This window comes from Heterostelium album, assembly GCF_000004825.1.
Source record: "Heterostelium album PN500 unplaced genomic scaffold PPL_scaffold2, whole genome shotgun sequence".
NCBI classification, from domain to species: domain Eukaryota; phylum Evosea; class Eumycetozoa; order Acytosteliales; family Acytosteliaceae; genus Heterostelium; species Heterostelium album.
This window is the reverse complement of record NW_008805064.1, coordinates 2,935,460-2,960,178: the sequence shown is the minus strand read 5'-3', so window position 1 is coordinate 2,960,178 and position 24,719 is coordinate 2,935,460. Positions and strand designations below refer to the sequence as shown.

Sequence of the window (24,719 nt, the reverse complement as noted above, 5' to 3'; positions counted from 1 at the left end):
CCGAGCTTGACTTTTGTTCGTTTGGGTGGGTCTGATATTCATTATTATCAATCAACAATGATAGGGGGGGGGGGGATTACGCTGACCAGCTGGCACATCATCTGCAGTGTTGTCAACAAGCTCATTTTGATGAGGTCGAAGTTTGAGAGGATCCACTCGATCCGTTTGGAAACTCCTGTGACATGTCGTTCAGACTCATTGGGAACGACTGACTCATTGGCAGGTAGAAGTTGCCGGTCTGCGAGTTGGAGCCCTGTGACGATGACTGTTGGCTGTAACCGTTGATCGATTGCGATCCTTCGTATTGACGCATCGACATGTTGCTCATGCCCTGAGTGAGTCCGCGCGTCGATTGGTAAGGATTACCGCCTAGACCTGGAACGACAGCACCACGTTGTCCACCTTGTTGTTGGCGTGGATCGTAGTATTTGGGTGGCTTCTGACCGTAGACCATGTTCATACCGTGAGTTGGATCGACTTGTCCATAGTCACCATAAGGATTGAATCCAGTTGGCTGTGCGCCTGGAACCGGTAACTTTCCTTCACCGTACAACTTCTTTGGTTTCTGAAGAACAACCATACTTTGTTTCAAATTCTGAATGGTTCCTTCCACCAACACTTCCTTTGACTTGAAATGACAAATCAAATTATTCCAAAGTTGATCCTAAAAATGATGATAATAATATTGTCAGTTGTTTTTGTATGTTGATTCATGGGGATAAAAAACTAACTTACTCTTGAAAGTACTCTTGCGTTACCAAGGATAATTAAACCATAACGTGCTCTTGTTAGAGCTACGTTGAGACGACGTGGATCATGAAGGAAACCAATACCTTGGTTGTCGTTGGAACGTACACAGGAGAGAATGATAAAGTCTTTCTCACGACCTTGGAAAGAATCGACACTGGCAACTTCGATCTCTCTGTAGAGTTCAATGGAGAGTTTACCGGTTTTTTGCATATTGTTGACCAAGAATGAACGTTGTCCTTCGTAGGGTGTGATGATACCGATTTGGTGTGGCTTGGTTCCGAGCTCGAGAAGTTTGGTTACAATCTTCTCGGTGGTGCTTGCCTCCATACGATTGATAAACGATGTTCCCGAAGAACTGATCTCTTCCGCTCCGGTACTGTTGTAGAAAAACATCGGGTTGTTGGGTGATGGCCATGGGAATTTGATGTCGTTGTAGACACGATCCTTATAGGAGAGTTCATTGACGAGTTGTCCTTCGTAGAAAGTGGACGATGGGAATTCAGAGAGCGATGGATGCATACGATATTGAGTGGTCAAACGGAATGGATGATGTCCAAGATTGATAAGACGTTCGAACAACGATTGTGAAAGACCCGCTTCGATTACCTTCTTGGCGAGCAACACTGGACCGAGTTGACAATGGTCACCGACGAGCACGACTTGCTTGGCACCCAACATCAGTGGAATGAGACACTCTGGCTCTGAAGCCTGGGTGGACTCATCGATCAAGACATAGGGGAATTTCAACTTGGATAGACGTGGATCACCGGCACCAACACAGGTGGTAGCAATGACGTCTGCCTCCTTGAGGATCTTGCTCTCGGCGTGTCTCTTCAGGGCAAAGTAACGATGGTCGTCGTTGGTGCTGAGCTCACCTTGTTCATCCTTGAGTTGTTTGAACTTGGCAAGTTCACCACGACCGTGACTGTCGAGTTGCCATACCTGGTGATGGAGTGTGAGATGTTCGACTGGCGAAGCTACTTCCTCACGCAACTTTGAACAGAGACGAACCACCTTGAGACCGATCGAGTGAAGCTTTCCAGTGAGTTGGTCAATGGCGACATTGGAAGGTGCGCAAACCAATACTTTTTCATTCTTTTTGATTGCATGTTTCACAATGTGGTGCACAATGAACGAAGATACCACAGTTTTACCGGTTCCGGGTGGACCTTGAATCAAACTGAGTGGCGACTTTAATACCTTCATGGCAGCCGAGATCTGTGAGTTGTTCAATGGTGGTAGATTGTGGACGGCAAAGTTGGTTGGCATCGGTACGTTTGTCTTTGGGAGACGACGATCGTCGTGACCAAGCAGAGCATGGTAGAGATGCGATGAGATCGAGTCAGTGGAAACAGCAAATGCCTTGAGAGCAGCGTGCATTCTGTCGAACGAGGTCGAACGCCACAACATATCGATCTTGAATTTACCGGTGGCTTTAGTTGGTGCGTTGTGTGAGTTGTAGAGCTCCAACGATATCTCCATGTATGCCTCACTCTCGTCGTTGATCTTTGTGACACGACCGGTCGACTCCCACTCTGGATACTGGCTGTCGCCAGCGTAGATCAACTTGAGCTCGTCACCGGGCACCACCTTCAACTCGTAGTCCGACCGCGAGAACGAGAAGATTGCAGTCCACTTCTTGCTGAGACCTTGATCCCAACGGATAGAGACATTGTCCTGCGACAACGATTCTCTCATCACCTTTTCATACTCGGATTCGATCTTTATGAGCGGAGTGATGATCTCCTGGTATTGATAGGCGTCCTCATAACGCAGGAGAGTGGGGAGTGGTGCGGAATCTTCTTTGCCAAGACCATGTTGCTCGATCAGTATTGTCACATTGGGATTGATCTTCCACTCCTCCTCGAGCTTTGTGATTTGCTTGGTGGTGATCTGACGAGCACGCTGCTGATCCTGTTCTGACGGTGTCTTTACGAGCCAGTTGAGGAAACAACGGTCGCTGTTGATGAGTGGAACCCACTTGTTGAGATCCCAGTTGCTCGATTCTTTACCACCCATGGCGCAGGGATCACGACACAGCAAGATAACGACCGACTCCATCTTGGCGGGAATGAATCCGAGCAAGAAGATGTTCTTGCAACCGCAGTTGTAGCACTCGAGCACAGTGTCACCAAACGGTGACTCTGAATGCAGCGATATCTCGTTGTGCTTTGCTTTGACGAGATGGTTGACAATATGTGATGAAGTGGTCTTACCCTTGCCGTTGCAGAACCATTTTCCACAGGAGGGATGCATGCATCGCACCACAGTAGACGGGTCGTGTAGACCACAATATCTACAAGCATGATCTGGCAAATCGATGTTAATCGTATCCATATCCTCTGGGTCCTCAAAGTTGAGTTGTGATGACATTGACATTCCATTTTGTGATGACATGAAATCAAAGTTACCATTACCATTGCTACTGTTATTATTATTATTGTTTCCACTCTTAAGTCCACCAACTAACTGTTGTTGCTGTTGTTGTTGCTTTAGTTTATCATATTGTAACGATGATGGTGATGAAGGTGACTGTTGTTGTTGTTGTTGCTGTTGTTGTCTTTGTCCTTGATGATGTTGTTGCTGTTGATGTTGTTGTTGCAATGGTGATTTACTATTGGCACTGTTGATATTGTTACCAGTACTACTGGTAGTAGGTATCGATTGCGACTTCAAATCGTAGTCATCTTGTGAACTTTCATAATCAAAGTAAGCGAATGATTGACTTGCTAAGGGTTGAGATTGTGAAGAGTTACTTCCTGTTTCTTGTGATAATCCATACATTATCACAATCTATAAAAATATCAAAGTTACAGGTATCTTCTTTTCAAACTATTTAATATTTTACCAAGTTTAGTTCGTTTAGTCGATTTGATATTCAATCATTCTCTCTAATATATTTATATATTCTCTACCTACTCATATAATTTAACTTGTTTTAATAATAATCTTATGTTATATAATATATTATTTTAATACAAAGATATGTAAAAACAACAAACAATACTAAATATACAAATTATATATAATTAAAATATTAGATGTTATACAAATTAAATACAAATTTAAATATTATTATTATTTTTGTAACGGTATGGTATTATTGGATTCGTTGTGAAATTAAAAACAGAAACAGAAAATTAGCAAAAAAAAAAAAAAAACTTTTTAAGATTTTTTTTTGTTTTATTTTTTTGTTTTAATTTAAACAAATAAGATCAATGAAAAAAAGGAAAGTAATTATCTTTATACCAATTTATTTAAAATGTAAACAATACAAATAACAATAACTTAAAATTTTAAATCATTATTTGAATTGAAATTGAGTGTTTTAATTTAAATTGTTTTTTTAAAAAAAAAAAATTGATTTTTTGAAAAAAAAAAAAAAAAAAAAAAAAAAATTTTAACAAAAACGAACGATAATCAATTTAAAAGTTTAATGATAATTTTTCATCAACTTTATCTATCTAAATATACTAAGAAAAATGAGTAGTGAAAATAATAGATTAGATACATTGAAAAAGAAAAATTATAAATTAGATAAGAAATCGAATTTAACTGTTAGTGGAATTGCAGATACCAACAATCAACTATGGTTAATTAAATTACCTGAAGATGTAAGTATTGTGAACATTTTATTGTTTATTTGTTTGTTTATTTCGAATCAAATAGTTAATAAGATGTTGATATATGATGATATGATGATATTAAAATTCTCTTCTCTCTTGTTATACATACGAACATAACAAACATAATAGTTTGATATTAATCAATTGGATGGTAAATCAATCGATATTAAAGGAAATGAATTTGAATTGGTTGATAACGACGATTTGAAGTTGGGTGGATCGAGCTATAGATTCAAACAGGGTGACGTCAATGAAGTTTCATCGTTGGTGAATGTTTGGTGTTCCGACCAACAAGATGGAACCATGAAGTTGGGAAAACCATTCACCAAGTTCATCTCACTTGAGAAGACCATAAAGCTGCCAACTACCAACGCCAAGATACACTCTACCAAGAAGGCAGAACAACCCGACGGACTCAACGGTACATTCTACCCACCTGGTTCATCACAATGTATGTCCAACTAACTAACTAACTTTTATGAATAACAACTTAACTAATCATGATTTTCAAATACAAAACAACAACAACAAACTAGTTCTCAAAGAATTAAAGAGTGAAAAATCAAAAGAAGAAAAAGTAAACAAGATTGTGGAGAAGGAAAAAGAGAAACAAAAGAAGAAACAGATGGAGTTGGAAAAGGAGAGTGCAAAGTTGTCAAAGAAGAGTAAGAAACAGAGTCATCATTCAGCCGACGACGAGGACAACGGTACTAAAGACGACAGCAGTACCAGTGACGATGAGAAGAGCACAACTGCTGCCAATAATAAGCAGACCGCCAAGAAGAAGAAGTCGAGTTCTTCAAAGTCAAAGAAACAAGAGAAGAGCGATGACGACGAGGAAATGGCAGATGTAAATGATAAAAAGAATAAGAAGAGTAGCAGCAACAAGAAGAAGAAGTCATCAAAGAAAAGTGATACCGAGGATAGCGAAGATGAAGAGCCAGAGACCGTTTCAAAATCAAAGAAATCATCTAAAAAGAAGAGTACAGACGATAGCAGTGATCATGATGATGATGATAAGAAGAAGAAAAAGAAAGAAAAGGAAAAAGAAAAAGAGAAAGAGAAATCAGCAGAAAAGAAAGAAAAGAAAGAAAAGTCAAAGAAATCTTCATCTAAAGAGGAATCTTCGTCATCAAAGAAGAGAAAGGCCAACGAATCTGAAAACAATAGTGAAGATGATAAGAAAAAGAAAAAGAAACAAAAATAATCAAATAATTTATTTTTTCTTTTTTTAATTATTATCAACAAAAATAAAAGCAAATAATATTTGTTTTAAAATAAAGATTCAAATTCATATGCAAAGCTTTGTTTCTATTTTTGATACTTTATGCGAAAGTGAGTAAATAAAAACCAAAAATATCTTTTCACTAAAATTACATGCATCGAACATTTTTCGGTGAAGTTAATTTTGCGCAAAAATGGTTAATTTTTTGAAGTGTTGTGATTTAGTGTGTTTACAAAAAAATAAGAAATTAATTTAAGTTTATTTTTGAGAACAGTGTTAAAAATTAATCAAACAAACATAATAAATAATAATAATAAACACCAAATTAATATATAATTTTTTTTAAAAACCAAAAACAAACAACCCACACACAACATTGATTTACTTAGTAAGTAAGTACACTTAATCTGTTTACTTGTTTGGTTTTGTTTGATGTTTTTTTTTTTTTTTTTTTTTTGCTTTTGTTTTGTTTTATTACTATTTTAATACATATATTAAAATAATCAGGTCAATTAATTAAATCAACACAATTTTTGTACATACAAAGTCACTTGATATTAAAATCACCATATAGATGCTGATTAACTTACATACACATATACATACATTCATACAAATATCATAACACTAATATACTATAAAAATCAACTTACTATTATTATTATTATTATTACTACACTACTATTGATCAATACCGTTTAACTATCATCAATCAACAATCAATCAACAATCAATAAATATTTTAAAAATTATTTTACAACAAAAATAATAATAAAAATAAAACCTTCATTAAAATCAAATTAAAATATATTATTTACTTTATTTTTTATTATAAAATTTAATTATTTTATTAATATTTATAAAATTTAATTATTTATTATTATTATTTTCTAGAAAGATAATAAAATAAAATAGAATGGGACATAAATTAAGTAAATATAGTAGTAACAGTAGGAAGCGTCTTTCATATCACTGGAGAAGATCACTCAATCAAAACTCAAACAGAAGTGGATTCAGTACGGATGATAGTGTTTCCAGTAACAGTTCAATTCACAGCAATATCACAGAGATCATCGATGATAAACAGATAGTCGATGCCAACTCTGTTTGTGATACTTCACTCACTGTCACCAATCAAAAGAATCTAATCATTTTTAGAAATTTGGAATTAATCAATGCTTTAAATTTCGATTTATATGAAGACGACAATAACAATAACATTGATAATATCAATAATAATAATCATAGTAGTTGTAGTGGTGGTAGTGAAAATAGTAACAACCAAATAATTCAATTGGAAAATAATAATTATAATAATGAAATATTTGAAAATAATTCAATTCCAATAGATAATAATTTTAATAATAGTCCAGGTGTTGGTATTAGTAGTAGTAGTAGTTTTAGAAGTAGTTATATTAGTAGTAGTATCAATAATATGGATTCAGTAAAACTGGAAATCGGTAAAATACAAACTATATCTATGGAGTTATTATTGAATATTATGTCGTATCTTACAGTTAAGGAAATTTTGACACTACAGTCGGTTAGCAAGTTTTGGTATATGTTGATCAAGGATGACATGCTGTGGAAGTATCTGATGAAGCGTGATATTCACAATAAATGGAATTACCAGTTGCGTGCGCTTATGTCAAAGTATGAAACACAGAGCAATGTCAACTGGAAGAAGATCTATTGTGATCAATGGCGAACCAGACTTTGTGGAAAGTGTTCCAAGACCTACAGACAGTGTCACAACCAAAATCTAATGTGTAAAGTTCATACCGGTATAAGAGATATCGTTGAGAATAGAGGTGTTCCATCAGGTATGTATATTATATATCTATTTATTTTTTAAGCCATCATATTATTATTATTATTTTGCTAATTGTTATTTTTAAACAATTATTTATTTTAAATAGGTGTTTATTGGTTATGTTGTTTAGCTAAACCAAAGAATGCAGAAGGATGTACATCTTCATCACACCATGAAGATCGTGAGATTCCGAATCTATCATATTACAATTGTTAAAAGATTCTTTTATGTATAAATAGTTATTCTCTTTTAATTTTTATATTTATTTAAAGTTTATCATAATTTGGATCTAAATTATATATATACATATATATTTATCACTACAAATAAAATTAGGACATAAAAAGGGCTTTTATGATCCTCTTTGTTAAGAAAAAAAAAAAAAAAAACCAAATCAACTTGTTATTAAAATCTAAAGTTTATATTATTTTATTTAAATACTATGATCTAACCATAGATTCCCATTGAATAAAATATACATAAGTTGTATTAAATGTTGATGATGTTTGATTTTTTTTTTGTTTTTGTTTTTTGTTGGTAAAGTATATTAAAAAAATAGTTGTGTTGGGACTGTTCTGAAGTAGTTTTTCTTTAAGATATATATATCGGTCGGTCTGAGATAATAATAATAATAATAATGATAAGGTGGTGTGATATATTAGAAATCATTAACCAAGTTTTTAATGTCTGGTGTGATGTTGACTGGCTTTATGGTGATTCTTTTCACTGCTTTGGCGAATTCTTTCCAACTTTCATTGTTTCTGCTGGTGAGTTCATTGTGGTTGATGTAGATGTCATCGTATTGACTGCTGGAGTATAGTGCATGATTGTTGTAGTCATTCGAGCTCGGTTTCTTGGCGGTGGCGATGATAGAGAACGAACTCAGATTGAAGATCTCTGTTAGTTTCTTTTTGAGCTCTTCGAAACCATTGAGATTGATTAGATCGATATCACGCGACAGTGAACCATTCTCCAATGAGCATTCAATAATATTGTTGAAAAGTAAACTATTTTTGTTGTTATTGTTATTGTTGATATTGGCGTTGTTGATGGTGTTGTGGTTGTTGTGATGATTCTTTTGATTTGATTCAAAAATATTATTACTATTGTTATTATAATTATTGTTGTTGATGTTGATGTTGGTATTGTTGCTGTTGGTGTTTCTAATTTTCATTTGATTTTGATATATTGTTAAAGATGGTTCAGAATTGTAATGATAGAATGGTCTCGCTTTCGGTGTTGATTGTGGTGGTTGAAGATGTGAGGTTTGATTTGGATGTACCAAAAATGAAGATGATTGTCCATGATACATCACCGGTGATTGAAGTAGATGAAGATTGTGCAATGACGAACTACTTGAATGACCATTTTCTTTGATAGGCGATAATTGATCTAATTTAATTAAATAATTGTTAATAAATCAAGATTGTGATTTAAATTTGATTTTAATATTATAATACATACAAGAATTATCTCTTGGTGATATTTGTTGGTGGTTTATACTTCTTGAACTAAAATGAGTTGGACTGCTATTGGTAGTTCCTCTGTAGAATGGGATTGAGGTATTGGAAGTTGATTCATAAATAATATTGTTATTATCTTTCTCAGGAGTAGTGTTGATGTAGAAACTATCAGTAGATCTGTGAAGTGATTGGTTGGACTTGCCAATGTTATTGTTTCTAATTGGTGATTTTGATTGCGCTTGATAATGATTATTATTGGTATTGTTGGATTTGTAGGGATGGAATGATGAATGATCAATTTTCTTATTGATGAATTGTTGTTGATTGTCAAGATTATAGTTGAGATTATAATATTTAAGATTTGAAGTGGTATTGGGTGTTGATGCAGATGATGACGCTTGAGAATCAAATGAATAGTTCAAATGATTTTGGATTCGATTATTATTATTGTTACTACTACTACTACTATTATTAATATTGTTGTTGTTGATGATAGTATTGTCGTGTAATTTTGGAAGCAACAGCAGGTTTTGGTATTCATCTTCACTGTCTTCATCGCAACTCGATGACTGACTATTGTTACAACTGAGTGTTTGATACAAGTATGGATATGGAAGGAGTTGTGGTGAAGATGGAGCAGAGTATGGATGGAATGCGTAGGGTGGAGGTTCTTGGTCATCTTTGTTGTTGATCGAGATCGAGAGAATATCGCCACTTCTAGTGAACGGAATCTCATAGCTATGAAAATTATCAACAATCGTTTGGATGCTGGTACCAAGTCTCTCGTAGTTGGAGGAGATCCAATCGGCCAGTGCTCTATTCACCAGTTTCACATGATTCAGTGCAACCAGACCATGCAATGGACTACTAGAGTTTAACGAAGGTGAGTTGTGCTCCGGTGATGTTGATGCTGACGAAATATCACTTTCAAATTGAATCAAATTGGGATTTGAAGTTGAAGTTGAGGTGGAATTATTATTGTTGTTGGTTGTAGTAGTTCTATTATTACTGGTATTGGTATTTTGATTATTATTATTGTTGTTGGTTTGAGTAGTAGTAGAATTTGAATTAAAACGAATGATTTTATCCCAATTTATATAATGAGTATCTGAAAGTTTAAACTTTGATTTCTCACTTATCAAAATACGGTTTCCATCCTTTTTCTTATTGATTCGGTTGAAACGTCCCCTGAGGGTGGAGAGATTCACATGGAAAAGAAATGAAAGTGCCCTATCCGGAAAAAAGATTGGTTCGTTGTCAGCATTTACAAAAAATTGGATCAGATTGTGATCTGGATGACCAGGTTCTCCAAATTCTATTTCTTTGACAAAGTATTCACGCATTCTGTTCATGTGCATGGTTTTTAATTTTAATAATTAATGTTGGCTAATTTAAAATTATAAAAAAAAATAATTTAAAAGTATTAGTTTTTTGTTTGTTTTGTTTTTTTTTGGTGCAACAACAATGTAAAATTTAATAAATAAATAAATAAAGAAAAATGCAAATAGTAGTAGGAAATGGTAATAATATGAATATAGTAATGGATTTTAGTTTTCAAATAGAAAGTAATTTTGAAAAATGATTAATGATTAGAATTTTGATGGTACAAAAGTTGGAAATTTATATAAATTAAATAAATAATCAAAACAATTTTATAATATTTTTGTTTGGATTTGTTTTGGTATTGTTAAATATAGGTAAAATAAATACAATAGGAAAATTATATAATTGGGAATTTTAGAATAGGAAAAAGAAAATAGTTGATACTATATTTTTAGAATTTAGTTTGATTGATGTTGATGAGATTGCTTAGAAAAAAAGGTAAATGATGTTATAAAGAGTAAAAGTACAAAGTGTAAGTACTGCAGATAGTATTAACAACTAAAACAAAAAGTAGCAGCAATAGCAGCAACAGGAAGCAGTTATAAAATATCAATTTACATTTAAATAGATGTTGGTCAAGAAAAGTAGAATGGAGCAGCGCTGATGTTTTGTCTGTTGTAGTTACAGCAACTACTACTGCTGCTGGTGATGATTTTGTTGAAAATGAAATGATTGTAATTGTTGTTATCAATCAATTAAGTCAATTAATATAGATATGGATATGGAAAGATTACACACTTTCTAAATAGTTTTAAATAGTTAAAAAAGACAAACTAGTACTATCGATATGGCGGTGATACTAGTGTTCATGGAGCAAAGTCGATTACAAAAACAAAGGTACTGCTCCTATTAAGATTGAATATTATAATATGGATCAATCATAAATATTATTGTTATAGATAATTTTAAAAAATTAATTAATGTGCTGTGGTGTTGTTGTTATTGTTGGTTAGTTGTTGGTGGAAATAGGGGTTTGTAGTGATATCAAAGAAGGAGTACTGTAGTATTTAAATAAAAAAAGTAGAGAATTCCAATAGGAGCAGGATTTTAGTGAATGTATATTGGTATTACAAACAAAAGTGTGGATATATGATGTGGTAGAATAATTAAAATTGTTTTCGTGTTGTTGTTGTTGTTGTTTTTGTTGTTGTTGTTGTTGTTGCTGATGATGATGTTGATGTTGATGATGTATTGTTGCTGAACAACAATTAATAATCACAATTGAGAAATCAATATGGTTATCGAATGGTGTTGGACTTTTTTTATGGAGGTGTTTTTGTTGGTGTTATTGATTGTGTTTTGTTGATGTTAATTGAACATTTACATGATTAAACAAGTACATATTGAAATAAATAAAATATAACATATATAAGTATAAATGTTATGATATTGATATCAATATAGAATCATATATCATAACAAAGTGATTTAATATTGAAATATGTGGCTGGGGTGACAGAGTAATAAATTGATAAAGTGAGTGCGTGCGTGAGTGTTACTGTCAATATTATAATATGTATGTGTGAGTGGGTGTGGCTTGATGATATATTACATCAGATTACATGGAGATTGAATGGATTTTTAATTCGATGGATTTCAGAGTATCCTTGTTAAGTTGAACTGCAACTACTATAACTACTACGCTACTACTATTGATGTAGTTCTGTTGTTGCTTTTGTTGTTGTTATTGTTGTTGTTATTTTTAAAATTTTATTAATTTAGCACTTAGCTGTTGATTGGATAACAAACATTCAATATTGATGTGACAGTAACAACAACAAACACCACAACCTAATATTAATGAATAAATAAATAAAAACAAGTACTCCTTTTTAATTATTATTATGGAACAGCCACAATATTTATTAAAATGGTTATATGTTTTATGTATAATGAGTCTCATAGATAGATAAAGTTTTAAGTATTGAAGATTTAAGTGGTAGTGGTGATGAGTAGGTATAAAGTGTTTTATTAATTTGGTTTTTGGTTTTTTTTTTCTAATATGTATTATTTGTGTGTTTTGTTTGTTAGTGTGTGTGGTTTGTGATTGAATTGATTGAGTGATGATGTGAATGTTTTATTTTTTTTTTTTTGTGTGTGTGTTGTTCAACATCCAAATAATATTGGTTTATTGATTGAAGGTGATGATTTTTGGTGGAAGTGGCAAAACACATTAATATAAAGTTATAAATTAACCTTTAATGGTTCTTTTTTTTTTGGAAGAATAGACTATATAGGTATGTCAGCTCATTAAATGTTTGAAAACTCTATATTATACTACAAACAACCATATTTGTGATCCAAAATGGAAACACTCACTCCTCCTAAATGTGTTGATTATTGTTGGTTGTTTGATGTATCTAACTGACACTGCAACAGCATGATAATAGTAGAACAGAATAGAAAATAGAGAAACAGTAGCATAAACACTAAAAACATAGACATCTTGGAAACAACAACAACAAAATCATGGAATATAAATCTGTTCTAATAATAGTGCATTTTATAAAAAAAAAGGAAAATGCATGTGATTTTTGATTGAAAGAGGACAAACATACAATATTATAAATAAGTGATTTTATGATATTGTTATTTAAGCGAAAATGTAGATAATCGATGAATTTACAAACGGTCAAATAAATGTTAAAGTATGGAGGGATGAAACATATGATATGGAAAACAATAAACAGTAGTAGCAGTAGTAGGTTAACTATTGTGAGAATTAATTATAGAGTAAACACTTACTTCGAAATATTGTTATTATCAACATAAGGTGATGTTTATTAATTTAAATGATGACAATACCGATTAATTTTTTACAAGCTGAGGAGCTTTATTAAAAGTGGGCAAGAAATCAGTATTTTCTTTTAGATTTGAAATAATTATTTACTGTTAACACAATTACTATATTATCTTGTGAAACAATGTGATAAATAACAATGTGATAGATGACGATAATTGGATGTGTCAATTAAATAATAAAGAGACAAGTCAGTCAGTCAATAGGACACAATGTTAATAATAGAATATAAGATAATGTAAATGAGATGTTTTAGAAGTGAAGTGAAGTGGATGAATGGTGTGAGGCTCACTGTGTTGATTGAAATTTTCATATTACTTTTAATAAAAACAAACAAACAAAAAGATAATATTTTTTGGATGTTGATGATTGATTTTAATAATGTTTGATTTTGAAGTAATTGTTATTGTTGATGTTTGATTTTGATGTAGTTAACTACTACCAGAGGTGATTGTGTTTGTATGTTGTTTGTCAGTTGGAATCAATGGTTTTTAAAAGTATGAATACTGATAACAAATAAAAGGATGTTGTTCATCGAATTGGGTTGAGTGATGATGTATTGACACTTTCAATTCATTCGAAACAACATTTTAACTTTTAAATGGTAGTCCAATGCATAGTTTGACCATTGTATTCCACTTAATTACACAACTATGATAATTCTAAATATAGATGGAAGTTGGTTTATGTATGTTTTTTTATAATTATTTATTATTTAAATATTTTGTTTATGTTGTTGGTTATTGTTGTTGTTGGATTTTGATGTTGATTCAACATCTTTGCTACATGAATTGTTTGTTGTTATTGTTTGTTGTTTTTTCAAAGATGAAGCTCTTTTCTTTTTTTTTTGTTTTTTATTGGTTTACTGCGATATTTGCATCTAGAATTTTCTTTATACTTTATTCTCTTGTTAACATCAACATTTGAATAACAATAATTTTAAATATTAAATAGTATAGTATATATATCAAAGATTTGCATCAATACAATTTCAATGTCCTTCCCGATATCTATCTAACAACGAATCCAAAAACCAACCAACCAACTGACCAAACCATCCAACAATTTTAGCCAGTCTTTAGAACAAGCAAACCAACAGACACACCACACCATCCTCTGAAAATATAACAAACAAAAATATTAGAAGATGATTACTCACTTTTTTGTTTTTTTATCAACCAATTGTTAGATTAATCTCTAGATTTAATATAAAGTACTTTAGTTCTGAGAGTTGAATTGAATGTAGTAGAATTGAAATAGATGATTATAGATCGAGCTGGAAATATTACTTGACTATATTATTATAATATTAAATCTATATTATTTATATTTACAACAAACAAACTTTCATTATTATAATTATAAAGTAATTATTATTTCAATTCAGTTTGGTCTAGTTAAGTTTAGTTCTTGGAACAATATCCACAACAAAACTAATATTGGTTTTTTTGTTATTGTTCTTTGCATTACTGTTGCCTGACTTCTTGACTGATAAAAATATTTACTAAATTAATTACTTTAATAAACCAACTATTGAATTAGTACTTCTGTTTGAAACTACACATGATATTGGTAATTTAAAAAAGGTGTTTTAGTGTCTAAAATATGCCAATGTAAGAGTAACAACCAATCATCATAATTGGCTGCAAATAACTACAACCAACAAATGAATGTCTGATTATTTTAATTTATTTCCAATGTGAATAATAATAAAAAAACCAACATTTAACAAGTTAAATTAATAATGTTCATTTCCAATCATCACCAATATCTGAATAAATTAATTAATTGTACTCAATTTTCGTTGTGACAAATAACTTTACTAGATAAAAGACCCACACACTTTTTTTTTACTAATAACAAATACCTTTGATTAGAGTTCCAAAAACAAAAAACTTTATATTTGTTTGTTTGTTGTTTTTTGTTTTTTTAGACACCACCACACAAACTCCACAAGTCACTTCAAATGATTAGCCAATATATATATTTGAAAAAGGTAACTTTTGCATAATCGCAAAGCATTGAAATTATATAATTTTTTTTTGAACATTATTGTTATTGTTATTTTTTTGCAATTGTAATGTTGCTATAACAACAACCTATTATTTATCATTCTATTGGATAATATTAAAATAAAAAGTAAAGAACAAACATGATTGTGTAATTTGGTGTTTAAATATGTTTGAAGCCATTCTTCATCGTCGCTTATTGATTAACATTACCTACCCGTTTTCGAAAACTATTTTGATTATTATTATTACTAAAATAGTTCCATTTTGTACCGCGTTCAAATGTAATAGAAAGTAGTCAGTTAGTTTCATTGTTTATTATCAGATATCTTTAATGATTTTCTTTATCCTTTTTTATTTTATTTTATTTGATCAAAATGATATATCAAATTATCTTAAGTTATCATTTGAAGTTAATTGTTCAATTATTGTTTATATGATTTACTACTACTATTTATATTTGACAATGACGAAAAAATTAATGATCAAACAGGTTTTGCTTTAAAAAGGAAAAAAATGATCATCAACAAGTTTTTCATTTTTTTTATTTTATTTTTTTAGATTAAAATCATACTTATAATATAATATTTATTAAAATCATACTTATAATATAATATAAAGATGCAATTTCAAGCATTGAGATTATTCGAGAGAGCCAGCAAACGTGTTCCACTTATTAGATTCCCAAATAGAAAAGGTAAGCTATCAATCACTCTAGACTGCTAAACCAATTTAACAGAGTTATATAACTTTAAAACAAATCATCATTATGACTAATTGATTGATTTAGCTGGAGAAACACACATTTCATATGAACAACCAAAAGTAGCATCTACAGCATCAGTACCACCACAAGCACAACCACCAAAGAAGAAAGGTAATCATGTATATATCACTGCTGACCAAGCTCCAAAGAGATTACCAATGAAGGATGATGAAATCGATATGATCATGGTAAATATTATCATTATATTATTACTTATATAATTACTTTCTAACAAATTGCTCAATTAACTTTACTACTGCTACAACTATATTTTTATTATTATTATTATAGCTTGGTGGAATCAAAGAAGTTGCACCACCTCCAAAGAAATCGAAAAAGTAAACATATATAAATATATATATATATATCTTTAGAATTATCAAATAATATTAATAATAATAACAATACACATACACAAAAGTTTTTAATTGTGAAATATAGATAGATACGAAAGAATCTATCATTATCTTTTTCTTTTTCTTTTTATATTATTATATTATATTTTATTTGATTGATTACTCTATTCTATTTTAATTGAATTTACCGAATACTCTGACTATACAAGATGAATCTTTAGAATCTTTATCTTCACCAGAGAATGCAATCAATGGAAGTGTAGGATGCCATGCAATCGAATTCAACCCTACATCTAGATTCACTTGATATACTGCTTGTCCTGTCTCAACATGTCCCTATGTTTTATTTTATTTTTGATTATTGGTTAATATATATATATTGTTATAGATTTGAATATTATTATTTATGATGATGATAGTTACAATTTCAATGATTGGATCTTCAGAGGAATACGCCAAGAATTGACCGTCGGAACTGAAACTGGTTGCTCTTACCGGTTGGTTCAATCTGGTGAACGATCGTACACAGAACATCTCCTCGATGTCCCAGAGTGTGATTACAGAGTCGGCAGCACCGATCGCAAAGTAGCGGCCAAGCGGATCGATCTCGATCGTATAGAGATTCGAGGTGTGTGCATTGATCGACTTGAGTGGATTGTACTTCTTTTGGTCGGGCATCCACGCCATCACCTCGAGTATACCGGTGCCGGTGGTCAAGAAGAACAGCTCACCTTTGTTGTCCCAGCTGATTTCGTTGATTTCATGTTGATACTTGTAGGTTCTTACGATTGGTTCTTCGGCACGCTTCAAATCGATGATGCTAACATTGTCCTCTTTGTTGCCGATCGCAATCAACGTTCCGTCGGGTGACCATCCCAAGTTGATATTCTCACCGGGTGTATTGATTATCGTTGTACACTTTCCGGTCTTGGCATCCCAGATTCTCACGGTCTTGTCAGAGGATGCCGTTGCCAGAACATCCGGTGCTACCGGACTCCACTTTAGCTGTTCAATTGTATCTGTATGTCCTCTTAACTCCATTGAATCTTTTGATTTCTAAACAACAACAACAACAGTCAATCAACTATATTGTTAATATATATATATATTTAAACATAACAAATGATATCTTTACATACATGTGCATCTAATGTCCAAACTTTTACAAGATGATCCATTCCACCACTTGCCAGTTTCTTACCGTCACAACTCCACGCCACGGAATTAACTTTCTTCTTGTGTCCTTGATATTCTTTAAATGTACATTCTGAAAAGTATTTTGTTGCATCTGATAAACTATGATAATTTTAATGATTAGCTAACCTGACGAATATAGTATGATAGAGTATTGTATTTGAGGATAGAGATAGTAGTAGTAGTAGTAGTTTACTTTTTGAATTGAGTATAGGGTGTGTTGGTTTTTGCTTCTTTTGAAGATGAATCTTTAGAGTTTGATGATGAGCTATTGTCTTTCGATGTAGATGAAGTGGTTGATGATGATGATTCTTTTGATGTTGAAGATGTATCTTTTGATGATGATGATGAAGATGATGATGATGAGTTGTCTTTAGAGGATGAAGTTGATGACGATGAAGTGTTGTCTTTTGAAGATGATGACGATGATGATGATGATGATGTATCTTTTGAAGTTGTGCCTGTGGTAGATGCTTCTTTATTACTACTGGATGAATCTTTAGAGGTTGTAGGTGATGTTGTCGATGAGAAATTACCACCGGAGGATGAGTGTGATTGTTGTTGCTGTTGCTGCTGTTGGTGCTGTTGTTGTATAAGAATCTGCTGTTGCTGATACGACGGATATCCTATATTCGAATAACCGCCATGTGATATATTATGATGTCCCATCACTACATTTGGATTGTTTAGCATGAATGGGAATTGTCCTCTGTTTGGTACCTTTTCATTCATTCATTCATTCATATCTTGTTAATAAAATGTTATATTCATCTAGAGTTTCAACAAACTAGTTACCATTGTATGTGTAGGTATAAACATATTTGAATTAGGATTTAATCTGTTCGACATTTTATTTACTTTCGTCTAAATATATATATTAATAAACAAAACAATCTGACTAGTTAGGTATTTTTAATTAAAAAAACAATTATTTTTTTTTTTTTTTAAAATATTTTTTACAAAAAAAAAAAAAAAAACAATAAATTTTAAAGTGATCATCTATCAGTCAATAATCATAAAGTTTGTTGCATATCATATTCACTTAATCGTTACTTTTCAGTAATTATTATATTATATTTAAAAATACTAAAAGTTTTTACTACAGATAGAACTTGAAACGCATATCGATTGAACGTTATACTGTTTTTACATCTGCTATCATTTTTTGGTTTTTAATTACAGGTCAATCATAGTTATGTTTGTTATAAAGGTAATAATAAATAAAATCATGTCATTCAAAATATTGTTTCTATTTTTATTCGAATAATATCATAATAATGACTTGACAACTACTATCACACAATCATGAGTTGTATCTTCGACACTCTTTCATTTTTATACAGTCAAACCTTTAAAAAAACCCTCTCTACGATTAATCTGATTGTAAATCCAATTATATAGGAGGATTGCGATGACAACATATGGGTTATGGATCAAAAAAATATCAACAGTTTTTAATAAATCGATATTTTGGGTTTTTTTAATTAATTAAAAAAAAAAGTACAACACAATTGTTTTTTTGGGGCCAAGCAACACACCACAATTGATTTGATGAGGAACGAAAATTTGATTTTTCGCTAAAAAGACATGCCAATAAACTTTTAAATGGGTTAAAGTCTTTCAGAGTTCAACTCCACATATTTTTTTTTTTTTATTATATTTAGTATACAAGGAAATCAGCTTTTATTTTTTAAAATATACCATACTATTTATTTTTGTAACCTTTTATATATATAGATATATGTATAGAGTTACTTTTGTAATATTAATAATATTCTTTTTAACGCATTATTCAGATGCTGCATTGGGTCCGGAATGTAACTGTCTTACGAATCTCAGATATTGCGGTAGTACAACACTTCAGTTGAATGGTACTTGCAATCTCGGTCCAAACACCAACCTCTACACCTGTGTCACTCGTGGTCAGCCACCAGTCCTTAAGGAGACCTGTCAGTTTGGATGTCTACAGGATCCTCTCAAAGGTGGAGTGTGTATGCAAAAAGATAATTGCACATGCTACTCCTCCGGAGATTACTGCGGTTCCACTCTCAAAAGTAGATGTGACTATATCAACCCTGATTCACTGTACCGTTGTGACGGTGCCGGTACTCTTCCAGCATTCAAATTCAACTGTCAGAATGGATGTCAATACTCCCGGTCTGAGAATGACACTTGCAGTACCGGACAATCCAACGCTGAAGGTTTAAAAAAAATTAAGAAAATCGTTGTCTTTATGCAAGGTAATATAAGAAATTAAATATTACTCTGTGCTAACTACTATTTACTGACAATCCAAACCAAATCAATTTATTTTGGACCAAAGAGAATAGAGCATTTGATCATTACTATGGTACTATGAGTGGTGTCCGTGGTTTCAATGATCCACATTTAATGAATACCAGTGCTGGACTACCGATTTTCTATCAACCGTCGAACAAATCACCGGATGTAAAGAATGGTCAAAAGTATGCACTTCCATTCAGAATCTCTGGACCGAAAGCCGGTTGTACAACTGGAGGTTCCAATACATGGTCACCTAATCACGCTGCTTGGAATAACGGTAAGATGGATAGATTCCCATCGTATCTCGATGAGTCTTCAATGGGATACCTCTCAAGAACAGAGTTAAACTACTATTTCCAATTGGCCGAACAATTTACAATTGGTGACATGTACTTCCAATCGGTGATGGCATCTACCAATCCCAATCGTCTTGTACTCTGGACAAACACTATCGATGCCAGAGGTGAAACCAAAGCTGGTCCATCCATTGACAACAACCAGGATATTCCATTTACATGGCTTACCTATACCGAGCAACTTGAAGAAGCCGGTATTTCTTGGAGAGTTTGGCAAGATGAAGATAACTTTGATGGTAATATATAAATATATATAATTTAATTAAAGAAAACGATATCTTTTTCTAATACTAATTTTTATCAATAGATAATCCACTTGAATGGTTCGCTCAATATAAGAGTGCTGCACCAAGTAGTTCTTTGTTTACCAATGGTATGTTTGATTGGGGTATTAATACTTTTTTGTCTGTTGCAGCTAGAGGAGGTTTGCCCCAAGTTTCCTATGTCGTTGCACCAACTCAACTCAGTGAACATCCAAGGTAATTTAATTGAATTTGTTTGTACAATTTTAGTAAACTCTGATACTAACTGTTATGTTGTAAAACAATCCAATATATTAGTAATGGCCCAGAGGCTGGAATGTGGTTAGTACAAGAAGTAGTAAATGCACTCACCTCTTCCCCCGACTGGGAAGAAACCGTTTTAATTATCGACTATGACGAGAGTGGAGGATTCTTTGATCATGTACTCCCACCAATGGCACCACAAGGTACAATCGATGAGTATATCTCACAAGGCGGTAATCAAGTACCAATCGGTCCAGGTTTCAGAGTACCTTTGTTAGTCATATCTCCATGGACCAAAGGTGGAAATGTCTTCACAGAGTTAACTGATCATACCTCTGTCACTCAATTCATTGAACAATGGTAGTTATCAAAACATTAAAATGTATTATTATTATGATATTTATTCTTTCAAATCATAATTATTATTTTAGGGCACTTGCAAATGGATACTCACGTAATGATGTAATCAGTCCTTTGATGTCATCGTATCGTCGTAATATGTTCTCAGATTTAACACATGTTTTCAATTTCAATAAGACCGATACCTCATTTACTCCAATAGTTCCAGCTGTTCCAATTCCATCGAGCAACCACGGTAGATGGAACTCCACTGATGTTTGTAACAGTTTGCCAGGCAATGTCACAACCATCCCCTTTGGAAATCAAGTTTATCCAACAGTGGAATTTGGTTACAAAACGGTTCGTGGTGACAACCCGGGTGAAGGTAGATTCTATGTTTTGGAACTTGTCGATGTTGGTGCGCTTACTGAGGTCAGTGGTGACCTTTCAATGTCGAATATTTCCTATTCAAAGAGTGTTGCCAACCAATACTTTACGATGACACCAAACGCACCGATTGGATATAGTTTAATCTCCAACAATCAATTGTGTCTCGCAGATTCACTCAAATTCGAATCGTGTGGTAATCAAACATACAGTTGGTTGTTCATTGATTCTCTTTCAGGTTTTGGTCATGCCATTCAGAATGTCAAAACAAACAAATATTTAAGCTTCGATATCACCGCCAAATCATTTTCACTACAGACCAATTTAACATCGCTATTTAAAATACAATCAGGAAATCCAAACAATCCAGTTACAACTCCATCTCCATCACCAACTGTAGATCCTTCATCAACCACTTCCTCTATTAACGATGCATCATCTTTACTATTTAGATCAAATTCATTATTAATTTTATTATTATTATTGATTAGCATCATCATTTTATAATAATTATTAAACTGTATTACTATCAGAAATTCTCATCAAAACTAAATTTAGATAAAAAAAAAAACAAATAAAAATAAAATTTCTTTTTATACTACTTCTTGCTGTTCATTTACTTATTGGACAGGGTTAATGTTTCATATATACATTAACATTGTTCTAAAGAAACTCTTGACCACTTCAAAGGACAACCCATCATTTTTATATCCAATAAGTATTCCTATTTCTGTCGATCGGTTCGATTATTCATTAACAATACCTTCGAAATCTAGAAATAAAGCTAACATATTCTGCTCTGTTTATCTATACTCATCTCTATAAACAATAAATAATAAAAAAATTTGTGTTCTCGATTTTAATAAAGATCATAGATTTCCAAGTATTGATTGTCACAATTTTGCAAAATTTACCTATTTTTTTTTGTTGAATTTGGTTTCTAAATGATCCACACTGATTAATATCTGTCAAGATGTATTCTTTATTAAATAGATCAAACAGATGTTGTTATAAGTGGGCAACAAACAACAACAACATCAACAATGTCATAAAACCAACTTCATCTGGTATATCAATATCAACAACATCGTCTTTCTCATTTGTAAATAGTTTTCAAAGAAGTTATTCTTCAAAATCAAAAAGTAAATAATATGTTTGTTATTAATTAACACATAGAGTGAAAGAAAGCTTACTAATTAATATTTATTGCATCGATTTACTTTATATATTTATAAATTTAAAGAGTTAAAAGAAAAGATCAATAATAATAATGATGATGATGATGATATTGAATCTACAAACACCTCTAGTAAATCAAAGAAATCAAGCAAAGCAAGTGGTACAGGAAGTTCACAGTTGGAGTCGACAATGGCAGAGATTGAAAAGACATTTGGAAAAGGAACTCTAATGAAGCTTGGTACTTCTTTTGCAACACAAAAGGTAGATGTCATCTCGTCTGGCTCATTAGGTCTCGACGTTGCTCTAGGAATTGGTGGACTTCCTAAAGGTAGAATCATTGAGATATTTGGTCCAGAAAGTTCAGGAAAAGTAATTAACAACAATCATCATCCAATCCAATCCAATCCAATTCAACTTAACTAACATCTACACACTTACTATTATTAATAATAGACAACATTGGCATTACATGTAATTGCACAAGCACAAAAGGCTGGTGGAAATTGTACTTTTATCGACGCTGAACATGCACTTAATCCTTCGTGGGCACAGAAACTCGGAGTCAACTTGGATGAGCTGTTCATTTCACAACCGGATTCAGGTGAACAAGCATTGGAGATTGTTGATTCGCTGTTGCGTTCAAAGACGATGCAGGTTATCGTTGTCGATAGTGTTGCTGCTCTCGTCCCAAGAGTGGAGCTTGAAGGTGAGATGGGAGACAGTCACGTCGGTGTACAGGCACGTCTGATGTCGCAGGCACTGAGAAAACTGTCACCGAACCTAAAGGAATCAAACTGTATCTTGATATTCATCAATCAGATTCGTATGAAGATCGGTGTTATGTTTGGCAATCCAGAGACAACCACCGGTGGCAATGCACTCAAGTTCTTCTCGTCGATTCGTCTCGACATCCGAAAGATTGGCGCCGTCAAGAAGGGCGAGGAAGCGATTGCATCGCAGGTCAGAGTCAAGGTGGCAAAGAACAAGTTGGCACCGCCATTCCGTGAGGCTGTTTTCGACATTGATTTCGTGTCGGGCATCAACAAGACGGGCGAGATCATCGACATGGCTGTCACCGAGGGCATCATTGAGAAGGGAGGCTCGTGGTACAGTTACAACCAACAGCAACTAGCACAAGGCAGAGAAAAGACCAAGCAGTATCTCGAAGACAATCAAGAGCTACTCAATGAGATCGAATCGAAACTCAGACAACGTCTAGTCAAGTCTGTCGTACCAACTTCCAAACTCAACGATAACAATGAAGATTATAAAGATGAATACGATCACGATGTAGATGGTGATAGTGATAATACATCAACTAAAAAAGTAGTTGAAGAATAAGATTTAAATACACAATATTAAACATGTTTATAAGTTGTACTTGTAGAACAACCGTTAGATAAAACAGAAATTTAAATCTACATGTGTAATTTCATTTTATACCTCCCCTAAAAAATGAAAAAATTTTGCACAGCTTTTGTGTGCAATACAAAAAAACCCAACCTATAAAATGAAATAACACATATCATACAATTATTACTCTATTGTAAATGAAGCTACTTCATTTTTATTATCGTAACGATTTGTTTTATTCAAGAAACACACCACTTGTTATCAAATATATTGATATTAAAAACAAATATATATCTTCAAAAAGAACAAATATTTATTTGATTATCATTTCAACAGCACACTTATTTTCAATAGAAAGTTCTGCCCTATCATTATGAAAAGTGATATTCAAACAATGGCACCACCTTTTGCATTACAAAATAGCATTATTCATTATAGCTACTATTGACCCAATAAGATGAACAATGATAATAATATTTTGTGTGGTTTACACTTTGTGTTAAAAAAAAATATGATGCCATACATTTCATACATATTTTTTTTCATGGTATTTTTTATGACATCAGAGATTGGTAATAAAACAGTAATATCAATTTGATCAAACAGTAAATCAGTAGTGATACATATATATATATATATATAAATATTAATTTATAATATAATATTGATTGTTGTTTTTTTTTGGAAAGTTTAAATCATGATTGTTTGAAAATATGTTGTTAATCATCATAGATTAAAGATTAAATATTTATTTATTTTTTATCTTAAAATGAAAATTAGGAAATTATTTTATTTCAAGATTTTATTTATTTTAATGTTAACTGGTAAATCTTTAAATATTTGTTTGTGAACTTCAAGTAAAATAAATGAAATAATTAAAAAAAAAATTTAATTTTTAGTTATTTAATTTTAATTCAGTGCAACATTTTAC

General features: G+C 32.1%; 9 protein-coding genes across 9 annotated transcripts; 5 read left to right on the top strand and 4 right to left on the bottom strand.

Annotated features, from left to right (window-relative positions):
• Positions 1–121: 121 nt before the first annotated feature.
• On the bottom strand, positions 122–3,534 carry upf1 (helicase; the record flags this gene model as incomplete). The annotated part of the gene is made up of 2 exons (XM_020573438.1): positions 122–664; positions 736–3,534. The coding sequence occupies 2 exons, from the start codon at positions 3,532–3,534 to the stop codon at positions 122–124; spliced, it is 3,342 nt and encodes a 1,113-aa protein (XP_020436533.1).
• Positions 3,535–4,232: 698 nt separating this feature from the next.
• On the top strand, positions 4,233–5,583 carry PPL_02450 (DNA-directed RNA polymerase I subunit RPA34; the record flags this gene model as incomplete). The annotated part of the gene is made up of 3 exons (XM_020573437.1): positions 4,233–4,364; positions 4,506–4,827; positions 4,913–5,583. The coding sequence occupies 3 exons, from the start codon at positions 4,233–4,235 to the stop codon at positions 5,581–5,583; spliced, it is 1,125 nt and encodes a 374-aa protein (XP_020436532.1).
• A 934-nt stretch (positions 5,584–6,517) lies between these two features.
• Positions 6,518–7,630, top strand: PPL_02449 (F-box protein; the record flags this gene model as incomplete). Its single annotated transcript, XM_020573436.1, has 2 exons — positions 6,518–7,424; positions 7,521–7,630. 2 exons carry the CDS (start codon positions 6,518–6,520, stop codon positions 7,628–7,630), a joined length of 1,017 nt encoding a protein of 338 aa, XP_020436531.1.
• Positions 7,631–7,746: 116 nt separating this feature from the next.
• PPL_02448 (Putative nuclease) lies at positions 7,747–10,220 on the bottom strand (the record flags this gene model as incomplete). Its single annotated transcript, XM_020573435.1, has 3 exons — positions 7,747–7,776; positions 8,088–8,806; positions 8,879–10,220. 3 exons carry the CDS (start codon positions 10,218–10,220, stop codon positions 7,747–7,749), a joined length of 2,091 nt encoding a protein of 696 aa, XP_020436530.1.
• A 4,030-nt stretch (positions 10,221–14,250) lies between these two features.
• On the bottom strand, positions 14,251–14,411 carry PPL_02447 (uncharacterized protein; the record flags this gene model as incomplete). The annotated part of the gene is made up of 2 exons (XM_020573434.1): positions 14,251–14,353; positions 14,395–14,411. 2 exons carry the CDS (start codon positions 14,409–14,411, stop codon positions 14,251–14,253), a joined length of 120 nt encoding a protein of 39 aa, XP_020436529.1.
• A 1,279-nt stretch (positions 14,412–15,690) lies between these two features.
• Positions 15,691–16,177, top strand: PPL_02446 (uncharacterized protein; the record flags this gene model as incomplete). The annotated part of the gene is made up of 3 exons (XM_020573433.1): positions 15,691–15,766; positions 15,860–16,023; positions 16,127–16,177. The coding sequence occupies 3 exons, from the start codon at positions 15,691–15,693 to the stop codon at positions 16,175–16,177; spliced, it is 291 nt and encodes a 96-aa protein (XP_020436528.1).
• Positions 16,178–16,365: 188 nt separating this feature from the next.
• AAC3 (WD40 repeat domain-containing protein) lies at positions 16,366–18,117 on the bottom strand (the record flags this gene model as incomplete). Its single annotated transcript, XM_020573432.1, has 4 exons — positions 16,366–16,527; positions 16,615–17,247; positions 17,331–17,487; positions 17,582–18,117. 4 exons carry the CDS (start codon positions 18,115–18,117, stop codon positions 16,366–16,368), a joined length of 1,488 nt encoding a protein of 495 aa, XP_020436527.1.
• A 1,009-nt stretch (positions 18,118–19,126) lies between these two features.
• PPL_02444 (uncharacterized protein) lies at positions 19,127–21,763 on the top strand (the record flags this gene model as incomplete). The annotated part of the gene is made up of 5 exons (XM_020573431.1): positions 19,127–19,625; positions 19,709–20,260; positions 20,332–20,503; positions 20,585–20,890; positions 20,962–21,763. The coding sequence occupies 5 exons, from the start codon at positions 19,127–19,129 to the stop codon at positions 21,761–21,763; spliced, it is 2,331 nt and encodes a 776-aa protein (XP_020436526.1).
• A 466-nt stretch (positions 21,764–22,229) lies between these two features.
• recA (recombinase RecA) lies at positions 22,230–23,776 on the top strand (the record flags this gene model as incomplete). Its single annotated transcript, XM_020573430.1, has 3 exons — positions 22,230–22,398; positions 22,500–22,804; positions 22,889–23,776. The coding sequence occupies 3 exons, from the start codon at positions 22,230–22,232 to the stop codon at positions 23,774–23,776; spliced, it is 1,362 nt and encodes a 453-aa protein (XP_020436525.1).
• Positions 23,777–24,719: the final 943 nt, after the last annotated feature.